The 22,823-nt window shown below is 43.8% G+C and overlaps 1 protein-coding gene across 1 annotated transcript in view; it reads right to left on the bottom strand.

Annotated features, from left to right (window-relative positions):
• The window catches only part of EML6 (EMAP like 6), a 267,307-nt gene that overhangs the window by 24,256 nt on the left and 220,228 nt on the right, over positions 1–22,823 (bottom strand). Inside the window, exons 26-27 of the mRNA XM_012556681.2 lie at positions 21,826–22,027; positions 21,587–21,713 (exon numbers count right to left, since the gene is read on the bottom strand). Coding sequence (XP_012412135.1) covers positions 21,587–21,713; positions 21,826–22,027 — 329 coding nt within the window. The remainder of the gene's footprint in view (positions 1–21,586; positions 21,714–21,825; positions 22,028–22,823) is intronic.

Genomic DNA, 22,823 nt, shown 5'->3' on the forward strand with positions numbered 1-22,823 from the left:
TTAAAGGCTTCTTTCCAGGCAGCTATAAACAGTGTGGTATCATCAGACGTGGAAGGAGTTGCCAGAACTCATCAAACACAGGCAAACACTGGAGGCTTAACATTTTTTAGTGGATCTAGATTCTTCCAGACTCAGATTCCATTGGAAATGTGACTCTGAGAAGCTTTGCTGAGGCAGGAAAGAGCAGAAGGCCTGAGGACACTCGCTCCCTTTCAGCCCAATAAACCTCTTGAGAGCTGGTTGCTCTGGGTTGGCACACAGGATGGGAGAGTGAGGAAGCTGATGAGTGCCCTTGGGAGTTGGCAGGGAACCCTGAAAGGTCAAAGCTGGGAGCTGGGGGTTGGGGGGAGGAGGTGGGAGGAGCAGAGACACAGAGGGGCCCCCTGGGGGCAAGCAGGCCTTTGAAGTGACTCAGGCAAACAGAAGAGGGAGGGAGCTTCCACCGACAAGACATTTCAGGAGGGAGCCTGGCAAGAGAGCAAGGAAATCGACAGACGGGAGAGCACAGTGGACAGGCCTGAGATCCATAGAGAGCAGGCGAGAGGCTCGATGAGGAAGAGGGGGGAAGGAGGAAACCCAAGGCCTCTGGACTCAAGCATGTGATTTGGTGTTGAGTCATGAGGCAGCTCTGTTCCTGCTCAGTGCCAGGGCTGCAGGCTGCTGAAGATCCACCCCATGCCCATGGGTACCCCGCTCCCCTGCCAAAATAGCTGGTGCATTCTGTGGGAAGGACAGGATGGGAAGGGCAATCCCTGTTATAATCCCATTGTCCAGCAGCCGAGCTGCTGAAGAGAAAGCTTAGACTCACTTGAAGATGTGTGGGGTGTTGCCTGACACTGGTTCGCACCCCACAGAGGCCCCTAAGGGTGGCCACTGCCTGGGCCTTTGCCCCTCCGTGTCCCTCCCCGAGATGCTGAGCTGGCAGAATCGGGCGTGGAGCGAAGCACTGGGTGACCTGAGATGCACAGGAGATGGTTCAGAGCTCAGACTCCTCGGCGAAGCTTCTGGAATGACTGAGGAGGTTATGAAAGTCAGCAGCAAACCAAGATGAGCGTGACATGAGGGTCAACTGCAGGGAAAGGCTCAGAACGCCTGCGAGAAAAAGTCCTTCGGCGCAGTTTTTATAAAGAGCAGTATGAGTGTAGGGAAATTCGGCTCCGTTCAGCCAAGAAATGCACATTTGAAACTTTTTAGTATTTTCAGTCAGACAATGTTTAAAGTGCCCTTGGAGGAAACAGAGCTTTTTTCAGGTTCTAAAATATGCCAGAAACTGCTCCAAGGGTTTTCAGAATTTCTTGTGGAACCCAGATACCCTCGATCCTAGTTTTAGGTGGGAACCAGTCTATGAGTGGAACAACGTTGTAGCATTGTCCTCCAACAAGATCCATCTCCCCATGGAAGGGCTTCAGGAGCTCTGTGAGCTGCCTGACACAGATGCAAAATTATGTCTGCACATGTGCTTTTTTCTGGGGAAAGGAGCCCTGACTTTAATCAGATTTTCAAAGATGTTTGGGATTAAAAGGGAGTGAGGAAGAGATTAAGAACTACTGCTCTAGGATAAGTCCAGGTTTAAGAAACGCCTCCAATGCCATGGGGCACTCTGCTATCAAAACAAAAGGAACTTGATTCTGCTAAATGTATCACTGTGTCTTCCAGAACCACCTCAGAGGTGCCCAGTGGCAAAGTGAAGTCGAGGGAAGTGAGTCAGGCAGGAGAACCATAGGATGCCATGAGAGAAGCCTGACATCTTGAAAATGCTCTTGACTGAAGCCTGTGGGTACCCGGCTCACAGCCTTATTATTTTTTAAATGGGGATACAGTCCCAGACTTGGCCATTTTAGGTGATGATCAAATTATTTGGTTGCAAGTTTGAGGCATGAAGGATGGAGTGGGAGGAACTAAGAGTGAAGGTGGGAGAACTAATGAAGAGGCCACTGCAATGATCCAAGGGAAGGATGAGGAAGATGAAGATCTGGACTTCAAGCACTGGTTGCGGAGATGGGAACAAGTGAAGACTTGAAGAAAGTACACTTCATAGGACTTTGTAACTGATTGACTCGAGGGGGTGATGGAGGAAGAAAATCCAAGTTGACTGCTGGTTTTCTGGCTTGGCCATCTGGGTGGATGGTGGTACCACTGACTAAGACAGGAGGAGATTTATGGAGGAAGATGATGAGCTCAGTTTTGGTGCATTGAGATTTGGACATCTGTGGGATGGCTATATTAGTTGGAAGTTTAGCTGAGAGGCTGGAGTCAGAGGAATGATTGTGGGAAACATCAGCTGATAGGTGGATATGAGATTGATCAGAGAGACGGTGTAGGATGAAAAAATACGAAGGACAAAGTGAAATCCTGATGACCAACAAAATGTGAGGGGTTAGAGGAGGAAACAGAGGTGGGACACTGAGGAAGAATGGTTGGAGAGAAAGGAGGAGGACTAGGAGAGATTGTTTTAAAAAAAGTGAGTGAGATTTGATGCACTGAACACTAATGACCGAAGACCAGATGAGTTGTGAGATGACATCAAGGACATCATACATGAAGAAAGCAAAAGGTCATTTAAAAGAAAGGAAAGAAAGAAAAGACCAAAATGGATGTCAGAAGAGACTCTGAAACTTGCTCTTGAATGTAGAGTAGCTAAAGCAAATAGAAGAAATGATGATGTAAAAGAGCTGAACAGAAGATTTCAAAGGGCTGCTTAAGAAGACAAAGTAAAGTATTACAATGAAATATGCAAAGACCTGGAGTTAAGGGAAGAACAAAGGGGAAGAACACTTGGCATTTCTCAAGCTATAAGAACTGAAGAAAAAATTCAGGACTTGAGTTGCAATACTGAAGGATTCTATGGACAAAATACTGGATGACGAAGAAAGCATCAAAAGAAGATGGAAGGAATACACAGAGTCACTATACCAGAAAGAATTGATCAACATTCAACCATTTCAGAAGGTAGCATATGATCAAGAACTGAGGGTAATGAAGGAACAAGTCCAAGCTGCACTGGAGGCATTGGCTAAAAATAAGGCTCCAGGAATTGATGGGATACCACTTGAGATGTTTCATCAAACAGATGCAACACTGGAAGCACTCACTTGTCTACGCCCAGAAATTTGGAAGACAGCTACTTAGCCAACCAAATGGAAGAGATCCATATTTGTGCCCATTCCAAAGAAAGGCGATCCAACAGAATGTGGAAATTATTGAACAATATTATCGATATCACATGCAAGTAAAATTTTGCTGAAGATAATTAAAAAACGGTTGCAGCGGTACATCGACAGGGAGGGAATTGCCAGAAATTCAAGCTGGATTCAGAAGAGGTCGTGAATGAGGGCTATCGCTGCTGATGTCAGATGAATCGTGACTGAAAGTAGAGAATAACAGGAAGATGTTTACTTGTGTTTTATTGACTATGCAAAGATATTCAACTGTGTGGATCATAACAAATTATGGATAACATCGTGAAGAATGGGAATGCCAGACACTTAATTATGTTCATGAGGAACCTTTACATACACCAAGAGGCAGTCATTCGAACAGGGGATATTTCATGGTTTAAAATCAGGAAAGCTGTGTGTCGGAGTTGCATCCTTTCACCTATCCAATCGTATGCTGAGCAGATAATCTGAGAAGCTGAACTATATGAAGAAGAATGTGGCATCAGGATTGGAGGAAGACTCACTAACAACCTGCAAAATGCAGATGACACAACTTTGCTTGCTGAAAGCCAAGAGGACTTGAAGCACTTACTGATGAAGATCAAAGACTACAGCCTGCAGTATGGATTATACCTCAATACAAAGAAAAGAAAAATCCTCACAACTGGACCAATAAGCAACATCATGATAAATGGAAAAAATATTGAAGTCTTCAAGAATTTCATTTTACTTGGATCCACAATCAATGTTCATAGAAGCAGCAGTCAAGAAATCAAATGAGGTATTGCACTGGGCAAATCTACTGCAAAAGACCTCTTTAAAGTGTTAAAAAGCAAAGATGTCACCTTACGGACTAAGGTGTGCCTGACCCAAACCATGGTATTTTCAACTGCCCATATGCATGGGAAAGCTGGACAATGATTAAGGAAGATTGAAGGAGAATTGATGCCTTTGAATTATGGTGCTGGCAAATAACACTGAATATACTATGGACTGCCAGAAGAACAAACAAATCTGTCTTGGAAAAAGTACAGCCAGAATGCTCCTTAAAAGCAAGGATGGCAAGACTTCATCTCACATACTTTGGACATGTTATCAGGAGGGATCAGTCCTTGGAGAAGGACATCATGCTTGGTAAAGGAGAGGGTCATTGAAAAAGAGGAAGACCCTCAACGAAATGGACTGCCACAGGGCTGCAACAGTAGGCTCAAACATAGCAACGATTGTGAGGATGTGCAGGACCGGGCATTGTTTTGTTCTGTGGCACGTAGGGTCACTATGAGTCAGAACCACCTCAATGACACCTAACAACAGCAACATCATTGGATGTATTGGGTTAAATAAAATATACTATTAAAATTAATTTCACTGTCTGTTTTAACTTTTTCACTGTGGCTACAAGAAAATTAAAAATTACATATATGGCTTGCATTCCATTTCCACTGGACAGTGCTACCCTAGAAGAAACAAGTTATTTGTTTTAGCAGACAAAGATATAGAGGAGTCAGTTGGATTTGGGAATTAGAAAGTCACCATGTCAGCAGAATGGTGGGAGAGAAGACAGATGGAACGGGCTAAAGAGTGAAAGAGAGGGACAGACTCAACGACAGCGAACAACAACGATGTATGTAAAGACCATCTTACATGGTGCCTCACACACAGGACGAGTCTCCTCTTTGAGAAATGTGGGGAAAAAGAACTATTAAAAACAAAAGGAATGAAGGAGAGACTGTGAAGTCTGGATAAGGAAGGAGGGAAGGTGAGGGTGGGAATTCTCGTATAAGCGTGTAAGGTCAGTGAAAGGATTTGTTTTTTCCTGAGGAGAGATGCAGAGAAAGACTGGAATGTGATTCTTGACTGAGACATAGATCCAGCTACAGTGGCAAGCCTACAGACCTAGGAGAGAGGAGAGGCAATGAGAGAGCAGGGATGGACAGGAGGCTGGGGTCCAAGCACCAGCGGAGGGATGAGTCTTGAACAGGAGGAGGGATTTGCTTGCTCTGTTAAGAGGAGGAAGGAGGGGAGAATGATTTATGTGGGATGGAGGATGGGAAGCAAGATAGAGGAGAAAGAGAGCAGTGCTGGAAGAAGTTCATGCCCGATGGCTCCTATTTTCTCAATGAAGGAGGTTATAAAAGTCATCTGCCAAGAGTGGAGGGGGTTAGGGGTTAGGCAGAAGTTTGGAAAAAAAACAAAAACCAAACCCATTGTCGTCAATTCCAACTCATAGCGACTCTATAGGACAGAGTAGGACTGCCCCATAGTGTTTCCAAGGAGCGGCTGGTGGATTTAAACTGCCGACCTTTTGGTTAGCAGCTGAGCACTTAACCAGTACACCACCAGGGCAGAAGATCGAGGACAGGGCAAAAGACTGGCTGACTGCTGAGAGGGTGGAAGAGGAGGCTAAGCAAAGACAAAAATAGGATGACGGAGCAGTGAAGAGGGCGTAAGTGCAGTCGGCAACACGGACTCTTAGGCGGTGAAAATCTGCACCTATATGTGATTTTCACCAATCACACGAATAGAGAGGTGGGTTGGGGACAAAGGTAGGGACCAAGGGGATTGGGAGTTCAGGCAGGTGGAAAAATGAGGAGGGGCTGATGAACCAGGAAAATGGAGGTGCCTAGGCACTGGTGTCAATGAGGATGAAGATTTGGTGTACTGGGAGTGAACCTTCTAAGGGTCATGTCACTGAAGGACACAGGAGTTCAGGTGATGATGTAACCCATAGTTCTGGCAGGAGCTGGGCTGGAACTCTTCAGAGACAGGAAGTTAATAAAGGACAGGAACAGGGACAAGTAGAAGATGGCAAAGCAAGATATGAACTTCCAAGAAGTGGGGTGGGGCTGGTTAAAGAGCAGGTTAATATACTATAAACACACCCACAGAGCTTCCTGGTCCCCCAAACCTAATGGCCCACTAACATCCTTTCAAGGGGCATGAGTCATGCCCCCTGCAAACACCTCTTTAATGACTACCTCGCTACCACACAGTGGGACAAACAGGGAGGGTAGACCATCCTGGTGGCATCCATCCCCTCCAAATTAAAAGAATCAGACACAACTTAGCCACAGTCTTCTAAAAGTGATATACGCTCACTTTTGACAGCAAAGTGCTTACCGATTTGTGATTCATTCCTTTATTTCCATGAGTGAGTAGGTTTGAGTCAACTAATTTCACTGTAGAAGAGCGATTTTCTCGTATTGATCTTTTTTTTTAAGTCAATAGTTTTATAGAACTTCACCTTTGGATCTCTAAATCCTGGCATACTCTTTGTGATGAAAAGCTAAGAAACTATTCTGTACTGAATGGTAGGTTTAATTCCTGAAATTATCACTCACATAGAAGTCATTACTTCGCTTTAAACAATGCAGAAAATCAAGAGATGTGAATAAGGACAATCATTTATGAAGGTAGCATTAAACTCCCTCCTTTTTGAAATCAGCTAACTATTCAGCTTTCAGTGGAGTTACCTAGCTAGATAATAGGCCTTCGAAATGATAAATTTCAGCATTTCAGAGTTTAATAGATATTGCAACTCCAGTTTTTCCCATCTTCTTAAAGAACAGGAATCTTGCTACATTCTACCTGCTTGTAGCAGCTCTGATGGCAGAACTCTTGCGGATTTAAGGGGCAGAGTGAAGAAGGAGCATTCAGCTTAGAGGGAAAGTTTCTGGAGTGTGTATGTGTGTGTGAGTGTGTGCATGTGTCATTGTGCGTGTGTGTGTGTGAGTGTTATGGGGGAGACCCTTCCTTCAGCCACCCACACATGTGTAATTATTCTCTCATGGCGAGGTTTAAGCTTAGCTTACACACAACGCATATACCACTGTACTAACTCTTTCAGGTCACCCCATCATCACAAATGGGATGGAAGTGTAGAATTAGAGGCTCCTCCCTGTTTACTGGTCCAAGCTCCAAGAAGTATCTAGCAGCTTTGACAGGTCTCAGTACTGTAAACTCAGCAGCTCTTGAATAACTGGAGTGTCAGTTCTTAGCAACTCTTACAACACAAACTCACAAAGCAGCTATTGATCACTGATGACAAAGGGCCTCTGTCAGGCCTGTGGAGCTGAGGAGACCACCGTGGACGAGAACGCTGTCCCGCTTCACCATGCTCACTGCGCCTCAGGCAAGCTCCAGATGTGGACTTTCTGATTAAATATGGTGTTTTTAAACATTGGGGACAGGGGCTCCCTGATTTCTGTTCCTAATGGTAGCACAGAAGGTTAGGAAAACGACCAGGAATTAACTATATATGGTGATGTGTTTCAGTTCAGGGAAATGTCTAAGTCTCCCCCATTTTCCCACACCTCATCACTGGTAAGCATGTTCTTTGTTTTGTCGTAAATCTGCTGACAAAGAAGCGTTGCATTTAAAGTAGGTGTGACGGCTGCAGTAATACAGAATTTTCTTCTCAGTTCCTTTTGCCTGGGGTTATCTAAATAGATTTAAACCACATAAAGATTTCAGTTCTCAGTGGACAGATGGTATGCAGATGAAAAACCACTTCACCAGGAGCAGTCATATGGCCACTGGGGCATCACTGGATTCTGCGAGGGTCCCACTATTTCCCACAAAGACAAGACCACCCGTAGGTGCTGATGAAATGAAGGTAAGAGCGAGACAACCTTCTCCTTTGGTCACTCAAAAAGAATGGACTTGCAGAAACCATTTTGAGAACAGCTTAATTTATTTAAATATTAAAAGAAGCAGGCTAAGTGAATGTACCCATTCATCTACTCATTCAACAGGTATTTGTTCGGTGTGTGCTATGTGCAAGGCACGTGACACACACAGGATGGTAACCGCGACAGACACAGAGCCGACTTCCTTCTGGGAACTGAGGGTCTCACAGACAAAGTTTACAATCCAGTGGAGTTTTAAATTTCTCGATGCCATAGACTCATATAGTAAGGAACCAAGCATTAAAGATGGTTGTTAATTTGGAGCAGAAACAACAAAAATCAACAAAAAGTCCCACAGCACTTCTTTACAAACCCATGGTGTACAGCTTTCTTTATAAAACTTCCTTTTTGCTTAAGTTCATAAATCTACGCACAATGATTCAGAAAAGATATGAGATATTAGTAGAAGACACATTTGTACTAATTTATCTTCTTACCCATTTGGCCATAAACACAGCTGAAAAAAAAGGAGGGAAAATCCTAGTGCTACGGTGGAGGCCTGAGGCCATTTGGTGCTAGCACCCACCAGTTCACAGATGAGGACACCGCTATTTACACAAAGTTCAAAGTCTGCTTTTAATCTTGGTTTGGTAAAAGTTACAATGATTGCTTGGTTTCCAAAAGAACATATGGCATACATTGCCAGTAAATATGTACCAAAAAAAAAAAAAAAACCCACCCAAAACCAAACTTGTTGGCCACTGAGTTGATTCCGACTCATAGCGACCCTAAAGGACAGAGTAGAACTGCCCCACAGGGTCTCCAAGGAGTGGCTGGTGGATTTGAACTTCTGACCTTTTGGTTAGCAGTTGAGCTCTTAACCACTGTGCCACCAGGGCTCCAAATATGCACCAGAAGGACTAAAACATTAACGTATGGGTAGTCACAGACACCCTCTTTATACTTCCCTGCTAATAATTCCGGCACTGCCACCTCAGGGTCTCCACAAGCTGTATCTGAGATGGGATGGACAATGAAGTTGTCATTATGGGGGAAGACAATCTGTGGAGACGAAACCGCTCTTTTCCCCTCCCCTTCCCATGGAAGATTGGAAGAAGAATTCCACTTGGGACCCATCCCCTTCATAGAAGTCTGGGGGTACCCAGACCACCCTGCCCCCACTAAACCAGGGTAACCACCCCTTGTCTGGAAGTTGTGAGCTTCTGCTGTGCTGGGGAGTGGAGAGCCAGCAGAGCCCAGAGAGGAGCCCTGCACTGAGCAGGGAGGACTAGGATCCTGATTTGCCTGCAGGTCCACAGTTGGGGGTTGATAAAGGTTGATGAGATACTGACAGCTGGGATTAGGCCAAACGTGGGTGAGTTTTACAAGGGACCACTGGTACCTGAAGGAGCCCTGGTGGCCCAGTGGTTAAGCGCTCAACTACTAACTGAAACGTTGGTGGTTTGAACCCATCAGCCACTCCTCGGGAGAAAGATGTGGCAGTCTGGTTCTGTAAAGATTTGCAGCCTTGGAAACCCTATGGGGCAATTCTCTGTCCTATAGGGTCGCTATGAGTCAGGATTGACTCTACAGCAGTGGGTACCGGTACCTGGGAATGAGTCTCTGTCTGTGGGGACTGGGGGAGCCAACAATCATTCACCCATGTGAAGGAAACTTACAGCAGATATAACTGACACAAGGGAGTTTCCTGATCCCCTGTATTCCTCTCGTGATGGTTCATTTTATCTATCAGCTTGACTCGGCTATGAAGCCCAGTTGTTTGGCCAAAAGCTAGTCTAGATGCTGTTATGAAGTAGTTACATGGAATCAAATCAGTTTGCCTTAAGTAAAGCAGATTACCCTCTAATCTAATAATGTGGGTGGGCCTCAACAAATCAGTTGCACGTTTTAAGAGCAAAAAGGGAGTTTCCCTAGGGTGTGTTCTGTCTCTAGACTATAAATAGACATTTTGCCAGAAATCCCTCACTTCAATCTTTCCATCTCCTGACTTGCAGATTTTGGGACCTGAGCCTACAGGAATCTCCAGTCTGCTACTGGACTTACAGATTTTGGACTTGCTAGCCCCCAACAGTTGTGTGAACCAATTCCTTAAAATCAATCTCTCTGTCTCGCTCTGTGTGTGTGTGTATATATATATATATATATATAGTGAAACCTGTCAGAGGCAGAACTTGATGGGACTGCCTTGTTTTTCCAGGTCTCACAAGTTTTCTGCCTTGGACAGGGTGCAGTCACCACTTTTCTACCTTACACAGGTTCCAGCTTTCACAGGTATATCTTATTGATTCTGTTTCTCTAGAAAACCCTGACTGAGATACCTCCTAAACACTCACTGTCACATACTCCCTGCCAGACAAAGGGGACAATTACCCTTAATGCCACTGAGATGCAGCCTGGGGGTAAGGGCCTCTACACTCTAGGACACTGTTTGGAACGGCCTAAAGGCAGAAGCCACACAGAGACTGTATCCTGAGGGCTAGAAAGATGGACGGGGTGCCAATTGCTAACAGGCAGAAATTTCCAGGCTAAGTTACTGACTTAACGAAAAGATCTCAACAAGATCTCAGACTTTGATATCTAACCTATGGAGATCAGTGGTTGGAAATGCTAAGAAGTTTATTTATTCATTCAACAAATACTTATTGTGTGCTGAACACTCAATTCTAGGAATAAAGACATATATAAAACAGAAATTTTGCTTTCAAAGAGTTTACATCCTAGTTGGGTAGGGAGCTTTATGAAAAACCCCAATTCTGGCAAACAAGAAAGGCCTGTGATTATTCATCTCTTAAGGCCATCCTCAGACGTCCAACCAAAAGGAGTGGGATAATAAAGTGAAGCCCCCAGAAATATCATCCTCCACAATTTCAATCTCAGATTTGACAAGAGGGAACAAGGACAAACAAAGATCTTTGAGCGCAGAACAGTGGCAGCCAGAGGGATAGCCAAGAAACTCATACCACTGTGCTGGACAGAACCTCAGAGAGCATGAAGCTTGGGCCTGCTAGAGCATGCTCCTGGTGAAGCCAAATTCAGTAATTCTGTTTCCCTAATCTCATGGTAAACATGTTGATGTGTGTTAAAATTATTTTGTAGTAATTTTGTATACTTCTTGAACTGGAAGGCATGAAGTCAGATTCTCCTAAATATTTGGGGGTGTGTGTGTGCAGGGAGATAGAAGGTAGAAAGATATAAAATACAATCTAAGGAAAATGGTAAGAGAAGCCTCTTGCGCCTGGAAAACTTCCTCATAAGCATGGCTGTATGTCTCATTGGGGCATTCTGGGGGATGTGGGAAGCCATAACACTATCTGAGGAAATGCTGTAGATAACAGCCTTATGTAACCATCTCTATAGCTCTCCATATCCTCTAAAATTATAGAAACTTTACAATTTATAACTTTTGTATTGTCACCTTTTCATCATTCATATCTCTGTCCTGTTGTGATGATCAAGCAGACGGGTGTCAGAAGTGGGATTAATGCAAAGGACTCCCTCAAGCCCCTTCTAGAATGTAGGCAGAAGCTTTTCAGGCAAACACTGAACATCTGTTGAAGTTTTAGATGTGAGAGGAAATCCAAGGGGAGCTGAGTTTTGCTTTGACTGTCACTGAGCCAACTCTTCTTAGGGATACACCCCAGTCAGTGTAAAATAAATAATATTTAATTAACATCTAAAACTTGATTGATAAATGTGTATAAAAAGAAATTGCTCCTTGAAATTTATTTTTAGAAGATAGTTGTGTACATGTTACCTAGCCAGGTAAAAAAGCTGAATATCTGGACTAAATATATCTAAGAAATTGTAACCAGAACTATAAATTTCAAAACTTCTACAGTTACTCATAATTCATAAGTAAACTATACTAAACTCGTGCTAAGACAATACAATTTAAGTGATAAAACTAACTTTTCTACTTCAGATTTTTTTTTAAGGGAAAGATGACCTTCCTAGCTTGAGAAAAGTGGGTGAACCTGGCAGCAAGTCCAAGGCCTTTCTGAGGAAGGAAAATATGCTTTGCGTCAATTTGAGATTTTGATTTGTGGCCATAAGTTATACAGTTTATGAGGTGAGGTTGGGGGGGGGGGGTTGAATCTCTCCTTCCTTTAGTAAATGGTTGTAAAAGTGAAATAATGTTATAAAAGATGGTATAAAAACAAAAAGTGTTAAGTTTTATGTTCTTTTATTCATTCTTGGATAGAAATTATAATTAAAGCCAAAAAGCTGAGAACTTCAGTAATTGTTAATGAAACTTGAAAAAATGTAGAGTATTGGCTCAGATGCTTTGAGAAACCAATCTGTGAGCTAACTATTCCATCTAGTTAGAAAAATAAAGATGAGCAAATATTTATATGCCAAGGTCCACAAAATAGTTCAATTTGTATTTATTCTGTATCTTGTCATTATAAAGTTAGGTTTCTGCCCCAATGCAAGTTCCAGTTGAATACATAAAATAAAATCTTCTCTATTATTATCATCTGCTATGTGGATGGTTAAACTGAACAGTTAGGGTGAGGGGAGAGGAGATGGGGACATCTGTTTTGAACAGGAGACATTTAAAAATAAATTACTGAACCTGGCCCCACCAAGTGTAAGTAGGAAGACTCATAATGCCTGGTCAGTGCATTTGGATTTTAATAAAACCATATCCCACACCTGGGGATATTATTATACACTATCTATAAATTTTCAAGAAGAAAAATGCCTTTGTGACTCATCTCTGTGGTCATTGTACTGTTGCCACAGAATGAAAAATTGAGGTTGCATCACTCATTTGATATTGGTAAAAATTATAATATACAATATATAAAAATTTAGATATTGGAATTTCTATAGTTGTAACTTTTTAATTTCTTTTTTTTTGTTTACCATGAAAATAAAAGCCTCTGGAGATGGGCCAAAGATGTTTAGATATTATCTTTTTAAAATATTTCAGAATATCAAGATGTAATGTGAATATAAAATTGCAATTAGAAAAGTTTCAGTTCTAAGCGTACTAATGTCTTTTTTGAGTGGAGTCTCGTGGCACTCCAGACAGTGTTGTGAAAACTATGACTCACCAAAGTCGTTCCACTTAAATTGGGAAAAGTTTCAAATGTCTCTAACGATTTTGACATTGATTTGGTTGTATTTACTAACATCCTTAATTGATTTTTAAAAAGCTATACAGATACAATACTGGGTAATAAATTTCCATATATTCGAAGGCATTTACAGATGATAGTAATTGCTATTCAACATTAAAATGGTCTGAGGTTCTCGTCTGTGATAATAACACCAGTTTCCATTGCGGTGGGGAAAAACAATTAAAGGAGGATGATCTGGATATTTTCTGCGTGCCCCTCGGGTTCTACTCTCTACCCTCCTCCGTCCCACCCTGTGCTGTGGGAGGCTGACCTCCAGGACTGTATCAGTGGGCTGTCTTGTCCTTTGGCTTCTGACCAGCTAAAGAGAGGCACCAGCAGAAGATCAGAGTGTGAGAGGAGAGTGTGACTGAGGCATTTAGTGCCTTGATACCTCCTTGTTGGGACTCAGATTGGTTACTTTCAACCCTCTACCTCTACCTCTACCTCAGGTCTCAGCCCATCAGGTGTATCTCCTACAGCTATAGTCTCCACCTCTGGTCACAGCTTCCTCCTCTTTCCCCCTTCAGCTGAGGGTGGTAATGCTCCCATCTGCTGCTGTCCCCATGGATGCCTAATCCCCAGTTATTTCTCTTAACCCTGCCTACATCTTTGTTAACAGTCCCTTAGTTAACTGCTCCTCAATTACAAGTATCCCCACTTGAAGCCACTCGGCTTTTACGGAAGACCTACATTAGTACCTGTTTTCGCTAACCGCTAACCAGGAGAAATCAGAAGAGGATTTTTGCTTTTACAAAAAAAAAAAGAAAAGAAAAGAAAGGGCCAAAAGTGGGGCGGGGGAAGGCAAAAAGTAGAAATAGCATTCAGCGTTTGTTTTGCTGCAAACCTTAAAAAGGCAGCACAGACCCGGATGAGCAGTGAGAGTGACGTCGCCAAGCTCCTTCCCCTGAGCTACACTCAGCATTCCTGCTTTTACTATTTGTTAGTGTTATTTTATGTGCTATTTGGTATGATTTGGTCGCTTATTTTTTGGGTCTGAAAACACTCAAAAATTCTTCCCATATAAATTAATGGTAATTGCTTCTTCACTTTACGCCATTTTGGCTTGCGAAAAGTTTCACAGGAACACTGTACTTTTGGATAGTGGGGGAAACCAATACCCCCTTTCAAGGTACTCCATTTCTTCTGCCAGGGCCATGACTGACACAGAGAGTTTAGGCCAAAGCGAAAGACTTAGGTTATTCCTTTCATTGTCTAACAATTTTATGAAATTCTGCCTAAGCTACTAGATATTCTATATGTTTGTATTCTTTGAATCCAGCTCTATGGAGTTTGAGCCAAGAATCAAAACATGAAAAGAAAAAGAATGACTTCTAAAGTTTTGGACAGTACTAATATTGCTTCAGTATATAACATGGTACACTAAAGACAGAATTAAAAAAGCTCATATTAAAACAAGGCAAAAAAAAAGTTATATTAAAGATTTGAACATAACCTCATGACCTTTATAAAAAGAGTAATTTCTCTACTTTCGGCCTGCAGTAATTTAAGCAGCCTCTAGCAGTCATGTGAAACAAACTGATGTGCACTCATAGAGCCCAGATTCCGCACTCCGGAGATGAGAACTAATGACTGTGGGACCTCTTGTCAAAAAACAAGAACAATTTCAGAGGTACACAATGGTATTGTAAAAAAGATACGTACATCAACCCCAGGAAACGTCTGCTAAAGACCAAAAACCAACCAAAACCAAACCCACTGATACAGAGTCGATTCCAACTCAAAGCAACAATTTAAACACGAAACAAGGACAACAATAACAAACCATTTATTAAAAACCATTAAACCTAAAAAAGGCCATGTCGTGGATTGAATTGTGTCCCCCAGACATACCTGTCAACTTGGCTAGGCTATGATTCCCTGTATTGTATGATTGTCCACCATTTTGTCATCTGATGTGATTTTTCTGTGTGTTGTAAATCCTGTCTCTGTGATGTTAATGACATGGGATTACTGGCAATTATGTTAATGAGGCAGGACTCAATCTGCAAGATTAGGTTGTGTCTTAAACCAATCTCTTTTGAGATGTAAAAGAGAGAAGCTAGTAGAGAGACACTGGGATCTCATACCACGAAGAAAGTAGCGCCAGGAGAAAAGCACATCCTTTTACCCCGGGTCCCTGCGCTGAGAAGCTCCTAGTTCAGGAAAGATTGATGACAATGACCTTCTTCCAGAGCCGACAGAGAGAGAAAGAAATCCCCTGGAGATGATGCCTTGAATTTGGACTTCTAGCCTCCTAGACTGAGAAAATACATTTCTCTTTGTTAAAGCCATCCACTTGTGGTATTTCTGTTGTAGTAGCACTAGATAACCAAGACTGGCCATAACATTACTTTAAACTATACTTAAAAAAGGAATATCTACCAATATTAGCCAATTAACTGATGCTTTGTTTATCACCAAAAAATGAAGATAAGAAGAGTAACAAATGATTTAATTGACTTTTTTAAAATAAAATACTTATTTATGTAATTGATAGACCTTCTCCTTAAGAATTCAAGTCGTAATCATTCTGAGAAGTAAAAAATCTTTTCTCCTCTTAAGTTGGTGCTGCAAAACGCTGAATCTTAGGCCAGAGGGTAAGTGATAAAAGAGGAGTTTAGGCTGACCTCGAACTCGAGCCTCCTGGGAAATGTTTCTAAACATTGACTTCCCTTCCCCCAGTCTTGCAGGGTCTGTGCACCCGTCATCTGCATCTGGGGAGTGGCAGGCACGTGGTCAGGGTGCCCCAAAGAGTCACAGTCACTGGACAGTAGCAGGAAAGAAAGCCTCCCAGGAGGATGCAAAACAATTTCTCTTTATTGCAAAGGGGCATCATTTACATTCCAGTAGGAATTTGGGGAACTTGGAAAGCTATGGAGCCCTGGTGGTACAGTGGTTAAGAGCTCAGCTGCTAACCAAAAGGTTGGCAGTTCCAATCCACCAGGCGCTCCTTGGAAACGCTATAGGGCAGTTCTACTCTGTCCTACAGGGTCGCTATGAGTCGGAACCAACTTGATCACAACGGGTGTGGTTTTTGGTTTTGGAAAGCTATACCTCCACCTGAGAGAGTACTGTGCTATCTCCTACTTTATGTTTCACTTCCACATGCATCTTTTGTCATAATAGACAAACAAAACCTTCACTCCTCTGTTGGCATCTTTCCAACATTCCTATCACTGTCCAGCTGTGTGAAACACACACACACTACTAGGGCAGGAATCCTGCGTAGCCTGTTCAGCTGAGTGTAATATGGCACAGACCAGTGACTGCTGCATGCCGTGTCTTGTTCTCCCTCCTGCCAGGTGGTCGTTATAAACCATCATCCATGTCTGTCCGCTCTTCACCACTGTCGATTAGGCACATAAAGATGGTTCACATCATCATTAGCACAGTACTAGGTGAGCTTTAAGGAGCCCTGGTGGTGCAGTGGTTAAGCACTCAGCTGCTAACTGAAAGGTCAGTGGTTCAAACCCACCAGCCCCTCCGAGGGAGAAAGATATGGCTGTCTGCTTCTGTAAAGATGTACAGCCTTGGAAACCCTATGGGGCAGTTCTACTCTGTCCTATAGGTTGCTATGAGTTGGAATCAACTGGACATCAGTGGGCAGGTAAGCTTTATCTGGATCTGGGTGAGAAGACTTTAGAATCTCGGGAGATCTTGGACCTGGGGCTGGGTGCAGCAACTGGCTGAGACTTTGAGATGTCTCTCTTTGGGGAGGAGGTGTTTTTAATCACATATAGTTTAGGAGTCCCTGGTTGGTGCAAATGGTTAAGTGCTTGGCTACTAACTGAAAGGTTGGTAGTTCGAATCCACCCAGAGGCACCTCAGAAGAAAATCCTGGCAATCTACTTCTGAAAGGTCACAGTCACTGAAACACATGGGGTCTCCATGAGTCAGAATCTTCCTATGGTAACCAGTTTACTTAATTAGGAATAACCAATAAGAGATTCCTATTTCCTGGATCACAGTGACTGGTTCAGGAATGGTCACGTGACTCTCTAGAGCCAATGGTACATCATAAGACTTTTGTGGAGACCTACAAATCAGAGGTCATTCTTTACTGCTGGTTTTGAACCACTGAGGCACTAAGGTCTAGAGGTGCCGTGGCCATCTTGCTACGTGAAGAAATACAATAACCCAGAGGAAGCAGAATTGAGATATGGAGAGAACAGAGCCTGAGGAGCAGGATTTGAGTGCCCTTATCGTGTGACACCTGAAGTCACTCTAATCCCTGGATTTCCAGGTGTGTGCGAGCCAATAAATTCCTTTTTGCTCAGGCCAGTCTGGGTTAGGTGACTTCCTTGAAATGGAACGTCCTACCTTATAAACCAAGAAACAATATATAAACTAGGTGTGGTATTGGTAATGTAGTGAAAGAAATTCCTCAGTTTTATAGGTAACTTTAGTAACTTAGTACTGAGCAAACTTTAAGGATTTTGTCACCGACTGGGTTAGGGAGAGGAACTCTGTTTGGACCTGAGGTCAGAATACAGGATTTTGGTACCATCCCTTGTGTGGTGAAGACTGTAAGCATTCTGTACCTTAAATTGCTCTGAAAAACTATGCTTCCCCTTCCCTTTTTTTCTTCTTTCAAAAGGAATTTCTTGACACTGTATATATCTATTAAATAATAACTTTAAGTTTGCAGATGGGCAAAACAGCCACTACATTGTGAGAAATCATGGTAACATAGGAGACAGAGCAAAGGTTGAGAGCAAGGGGGCATGGCAGGTTGGAGCTGGGGACTGGCGGTGGGGGGGGCAGTTTAGAAGGGTTGGTCTGGACCAGAGCTAGATGCCAGGAGGTTGGGGATGAGGCGGAGCACTGGGGGCAGCCCCAAGTGTCCAGATGAGGCCTGAAAGCATGTTTTCCACAATCTTAAAAAGACGCCATGAGTTTCCTCAGCCCCAGACCTGCCACAGGATGGTGGCAGCAGGATTGCCTGAGGGCTCGAGGGCTCGCCTACGGTTGGGAACTGGCTAGACCAGTGTGGCCAGGTTGAGGAGGCAAGTCATGGCAGCGTGCTAGACAAAGTGAGGTGGGTGACCAGGACCCTAGACAGACAGCCTGCAAGCAATGATCTACTTGGTGGGCAAAGCCTAGGATTCTTTGGAGAGCAATTGCAAATCTTCTCTCAGCTTTCTTTTCAAAAGATTGCAACCGAAGATCATGTGACTTCCGAAGAATGAGAACTCCCAATGTATTAGAAATTGTACAAAGAGGTGTGATTCAAAGTCTCAAAGCTATGTTAAGATCAAATAACTGAGTCTAACTAGAAACAATCCATGACTAGTTTATAAACTAGAAATGCAGTTGCTTAAAAAATGATGGATGCATAATGTTCAGCTGCTGCCTTCGGGGCATTTTTCTCAACGTGACAGACGCAGTGCGCAACTCGCAGTTTCTAACAGCTTCGGGAAGGCGGAGCTGGATTCACACCTGAGGCGGGACTGCCTGACATGCTGGGAGGAGGCAAACCAGTCCCTCACGGAGTGGGTTTGTCTAGCTCACATCTCTTGTGGTCCCTGAGGACCTGTCTCCCATTAAATAGGCTTCTTGGTGCATCACCTGGCCCAGGTGTTGGAAAAGGGCACTCCCAGGTATCTGCAGGTATTAACAGGGGAGCAATGAAGGGAAGGTCAAGGAAGCCTGCCTTTCACATCAGCAGGGAGGGAGGGGTGTCAGGCACCGCAGAAGGACAGTCCTGAATATTCCCAGGAGAAGCTGGACCCTGTCAGACCCCTCGCTCCCGGTGTCTGAGGCACCTGGCATCTCTCTGTCTCTGCCCCCCTCTCACTCCTGGGTCACCAGAGTTCAGGGAACCTGCTTTGGACCCAGCTGAGGACAAGGCGCAGCTGCCTGACTTACTGTCATGGGTTCCGCCGGCCCCAAGGGCTGGCCCTGCCCCACCTTCCTTCCATCTCTCACCGTGCCTCCTCACACATCTCTGACAACCCGCCTGGCCTGACACCCCCGTCTCTCTTCTGTAACTTAGAGGTCGCCTACTGTCCCATCTCTGAAGTTCAGGCGTCCCTGAAATGACTGACAGGGACTGCCCGAGATGGCCGGCTCCTGGTCTGATTCTGGCTTGCCTCCTCTCTGACTGCCCTTCCCGGCAGGCTGTGCAGCTGGCTCTGTGCTCTCTGCTGACGGCTCCTCTGGGGGCTGATGCTGTCAAGGCTTTTTAAGTCGGCAAGCTGCTCTTCATAGAAGAGACTTGATTATTTCTCTGAACCCTGTACTTATCTTAACATCCTTTTTCCCACTATAGGTTTTCTTAACTACACCCTGCCGTGAACTGTTTTTAAAAAATGCTCATAAGTACTGAAATGCCTTACCCCTATCTCTCATAAGAAGGAGCCCTAGTGTTGCAGTGGTCAAGCGCTCGGCTGCTAACCGAAAGGTCAGTGATTTGAACCCATCAGCCGCTCTGGGTGAGAAAGATGTGGCGGTTGGCTTCAGGACAGATTTCCAGGCTTGGAAACCCTACAGGGCGGCTCTGCTCTGTCCTGTAGGGTCAGGGTCGCTGTGAGTCAGAATCAACTCAGCGTCAACAGGTATATGGGTATATGTCATAATACTGGAAGATATATTTTTTTTCTTTTTGTTAAAAAAAAAGTCAATCCTGTAAGTGTTAATTTATGACAAGTTTCCAGTCTGATAGGAACAAGAAAATGAGGTAGCTTCAAAATTCTGAATTTTAAGACAGACACTTCTTCTTAGGATCCTCTCTACCCTCCCTCCTCCCACTCTTCCTAAATTGGGCAGGTAGGAGAGTTTGCCTGAAGAGAAACCGCCAGAAGAGGTTAGATGAGCCCCATTTTAGGTTAGAAGCAGCCGTAGTGTTGGAGAATGAGGAATGGGGCTAGATGACTGAATCTTCGTGGCTGATTTGGATCTTAGCATGATGCACCCCTGGGTCATGGAACCCAGTCAGAAACAACCTGGGCATAATAGCTAAGTCAGCTCATTTCATGACGTTATGTGAAATTGGAAAGGGGTAATTTTTTTTTTTCAAAAGAATGCTTAATTTAAGCAAATATGTTTTTAGAGTGGATTATTTAAGTGGGGGGCCAATTCATGTACTTATTTACATATGGGTTGTTTTTCTCAATTTTTAGAACTGGGTTCTTTTAAAGCTTATTTGAATCTCTGGCACTGAATTGATATAGGAGGGGGAAATGACACCATATTCCTTTGTATATCTAAATCTCAACCTAATAGTAATAGGTGAAAGATCACATTGTTAAGCAGGATGCCACGTGAAATGCAAAAAACTTGCAATCACACGAATCACACATTGTGGGACCAGTGTATCTGTCGACACTGAGCCCAACTCAGTGAGAAGAGGCGTCAGAGAAGTTTTAAAACATTTGAGATCCATGAACTTCTCTTTAGATTTAAGAGGTTTTTTTAAAAATTCAATATTTATACTCTCATAGTATGAGTATGATAAATTAAGTAATTATGAGCTTTTAAAAAGAAATGTGAAAGTACTTGAAAATTTATCTTATCAATACTTACAACAGCATATCAAAAAGGTCTAAAATAATACCAGAAACCCTCCTTTTAAATAGTGTATCCAAGGCAACAAAATCAAATTGTTTAGGCCTGGAATAACCAAACCCACGAGAACAAATTTAGGCAGGTTAAAGGCACAGTAAGAGAAAGTACACCAAGCAACAGAGCCTAACACACAGACTAGTTAGAATGGAAGCTTGTTTTTCATAACCCCACACATATTCCTGCACGACCTTGGATGCCTGCTGTCATGGATTGAATTGTGTCCCCCCAAAATATGTGTATCAATTTGGCTAGGCCATGGTTCCCAGTATTGTGTGATTGTCCACCATTTTGTCATCTGATGTGATTTTCCTATGTGTTATAAATCCTACCTCTATGATGTTAATGAGGTGGGATAGGCAGCAGTTTTGTTAATGAGGCAGGACTCAATCTACAAGATTGGATTGTGTCTTGAGCCAATGTCTTTTGAGATATAAAAGAGAGAAGTGAGCAGAGAGACAGGGGACCTCATACCACAAAGAAAGAAGCACCAGGAGTATAGTGTGTCCATTGGACCCAGGTTCCCTGTGCTGAGAGGCTCCTAGTCCAGGGGAAGATTGATGACAAGGACCTTCTTCCACAGCCGACAGAGAGAGAAAGCCTTCCCCCGGAGCTGATGCCCTGAATTTGGACTTCCAGCCTACTAGACTGTGAGAGAATAAACTTCTGTTTGTTGAAGCCATCCACTTGTGGTATTTTTGTTACAGCAGCACTAGATAGCTAAGACACCTGCCCTCCCTTCTACTTCTCTAACCTGCAAGCTCTCCTGTCAGCCATCACATTTAGGGTGACTTTTGGGCTATCCTGGCATCCTCACCAGGCAAAGTGAAGCCAAGTCCAACCAAATTTCATGTCTATTCAAGTCATATTCCATGACTGACTTCTACAAAGTATGACCCACCACTGCCATATGCTGGGGGCAGTGGGCAATGTGACCTAGCTTACACCTGTGGGCAGGTTAAAACTCTCTGCATCTATACAGAAGACTTGCTTGAATAGCAACTTTGAGGGCGAAGACAATGCACTCTGGTTTAAGTAAGTTTTTTGTCTACATGTATAACAAATGTGAACAAATCTTGCAACACCATACCTTTCTTCCACTGATACTTCTTTCAGCTGCTGGTGTGGTTTGGTGCCCTCCATTTCCCTGATGCTCACGGCGTAGATCTTGGTGGTGTAATCAATGGCCTTTTCTCTAGCAACATCACTGTCATAGCCTCAAACAAGAGAGAGGGATTGGGGAGTGGGGTTGGTTTACAGTGGCAGCATAGGAGGGGTGTGGAAGAGGGTACGATCGGCACCAGGAGCATGTGGCAGGTGGGGGCTCACCTCCGTCCTCTTCCACGTCGGTGTCCGACTCCTCACTATCCACCAGCTTGCTCTCCTGGGTCCCCACAAACTCCCTGGTCCAGATCATCAAGGCGGTGTCGGCACCGCCGACAGTGAGCAGCACCGAGTCGTTGTACAGCCACCTCACGTTGGTCACGTGTGCACTGTGCCCCACGTACTTCTTGCATCTCGCGTGCTGGCCCTGGAATGCGAACGTGGGCAGTTACCACCAGCTTCTCATTACTCCTGCTCCATGTTGTTGTCTACAGTGACCTCTCATAGACGCAAATGACTTCATCTCAGCAGCGATTTCCCTACATTTCTCTAGAATGTAAGGTCCATTAGGTCTCTTTTTTCCTAAAGCAGTGTCTGGAACTGCTTAACAGGTCCTCCATAAACATTTTCTGAGGAATGAATAAAATGTTAGACTACACAACCTATGTCTGGGAGCCCTGGCGGTGCAGTGGTTAACAGCTACTGCTGCTAACCAAGAAGTTGGCAGTTCGAATCCACCAACCACTCCTTGGAAACCCTATGGGGCAGTTCTACTCTGTCCTATAGGGTCACTACGAGTTGGAATCCACTCGATGGCAATGGGTTTGTTTTTTGGTGAGTTTTTTTTTTTTTTTTTACCTGACAGCATAGTGATGCACCTGCCCCTCTGCGGAGTACTGAGTCTAGAAAGATCAGTGAAGCAAACAGACAGGAGCACGTCCAGGAAGCCCTCCAGGGCCTCTAGGTTGCTAGCAAACAGGCAGAGCAATATTAAGAATTTCCAAGGGAAGCCACAGAGGACCGTGTGACCATGTGGGAGTGAGAAGGCATGTGAACAAGGAACATAGTCATGGTGGTGTGCAGGCGTGCTCTGCTGGTCTTCTTGCTGGAAGCAGGGACCCACCTGCTACATCTACTGTAAATGCAAGCGAGTTGTTTTTAGAGGAGGGGAAAGTAAAAGAGCTTGAGAAATGCCCTCGACAGCCTTACTTATAAGAGGGAAC

This window comes from Trichechus manatus, unplaced genomic scaffold (assembly GCF_000243295.1).
Source record: "Trichechus manatus latirostris isolate Lorelei unplaced genomic scaffold, TriManLat1.0 scaffold00005, whole genome shotgun sequence".
Taxonomy (NCBI): Eukaryota; Metazoa; Chordata; class Mammalia; order Sirenia; family Trichechidae; genus Trichechus; species Trichechus manatus.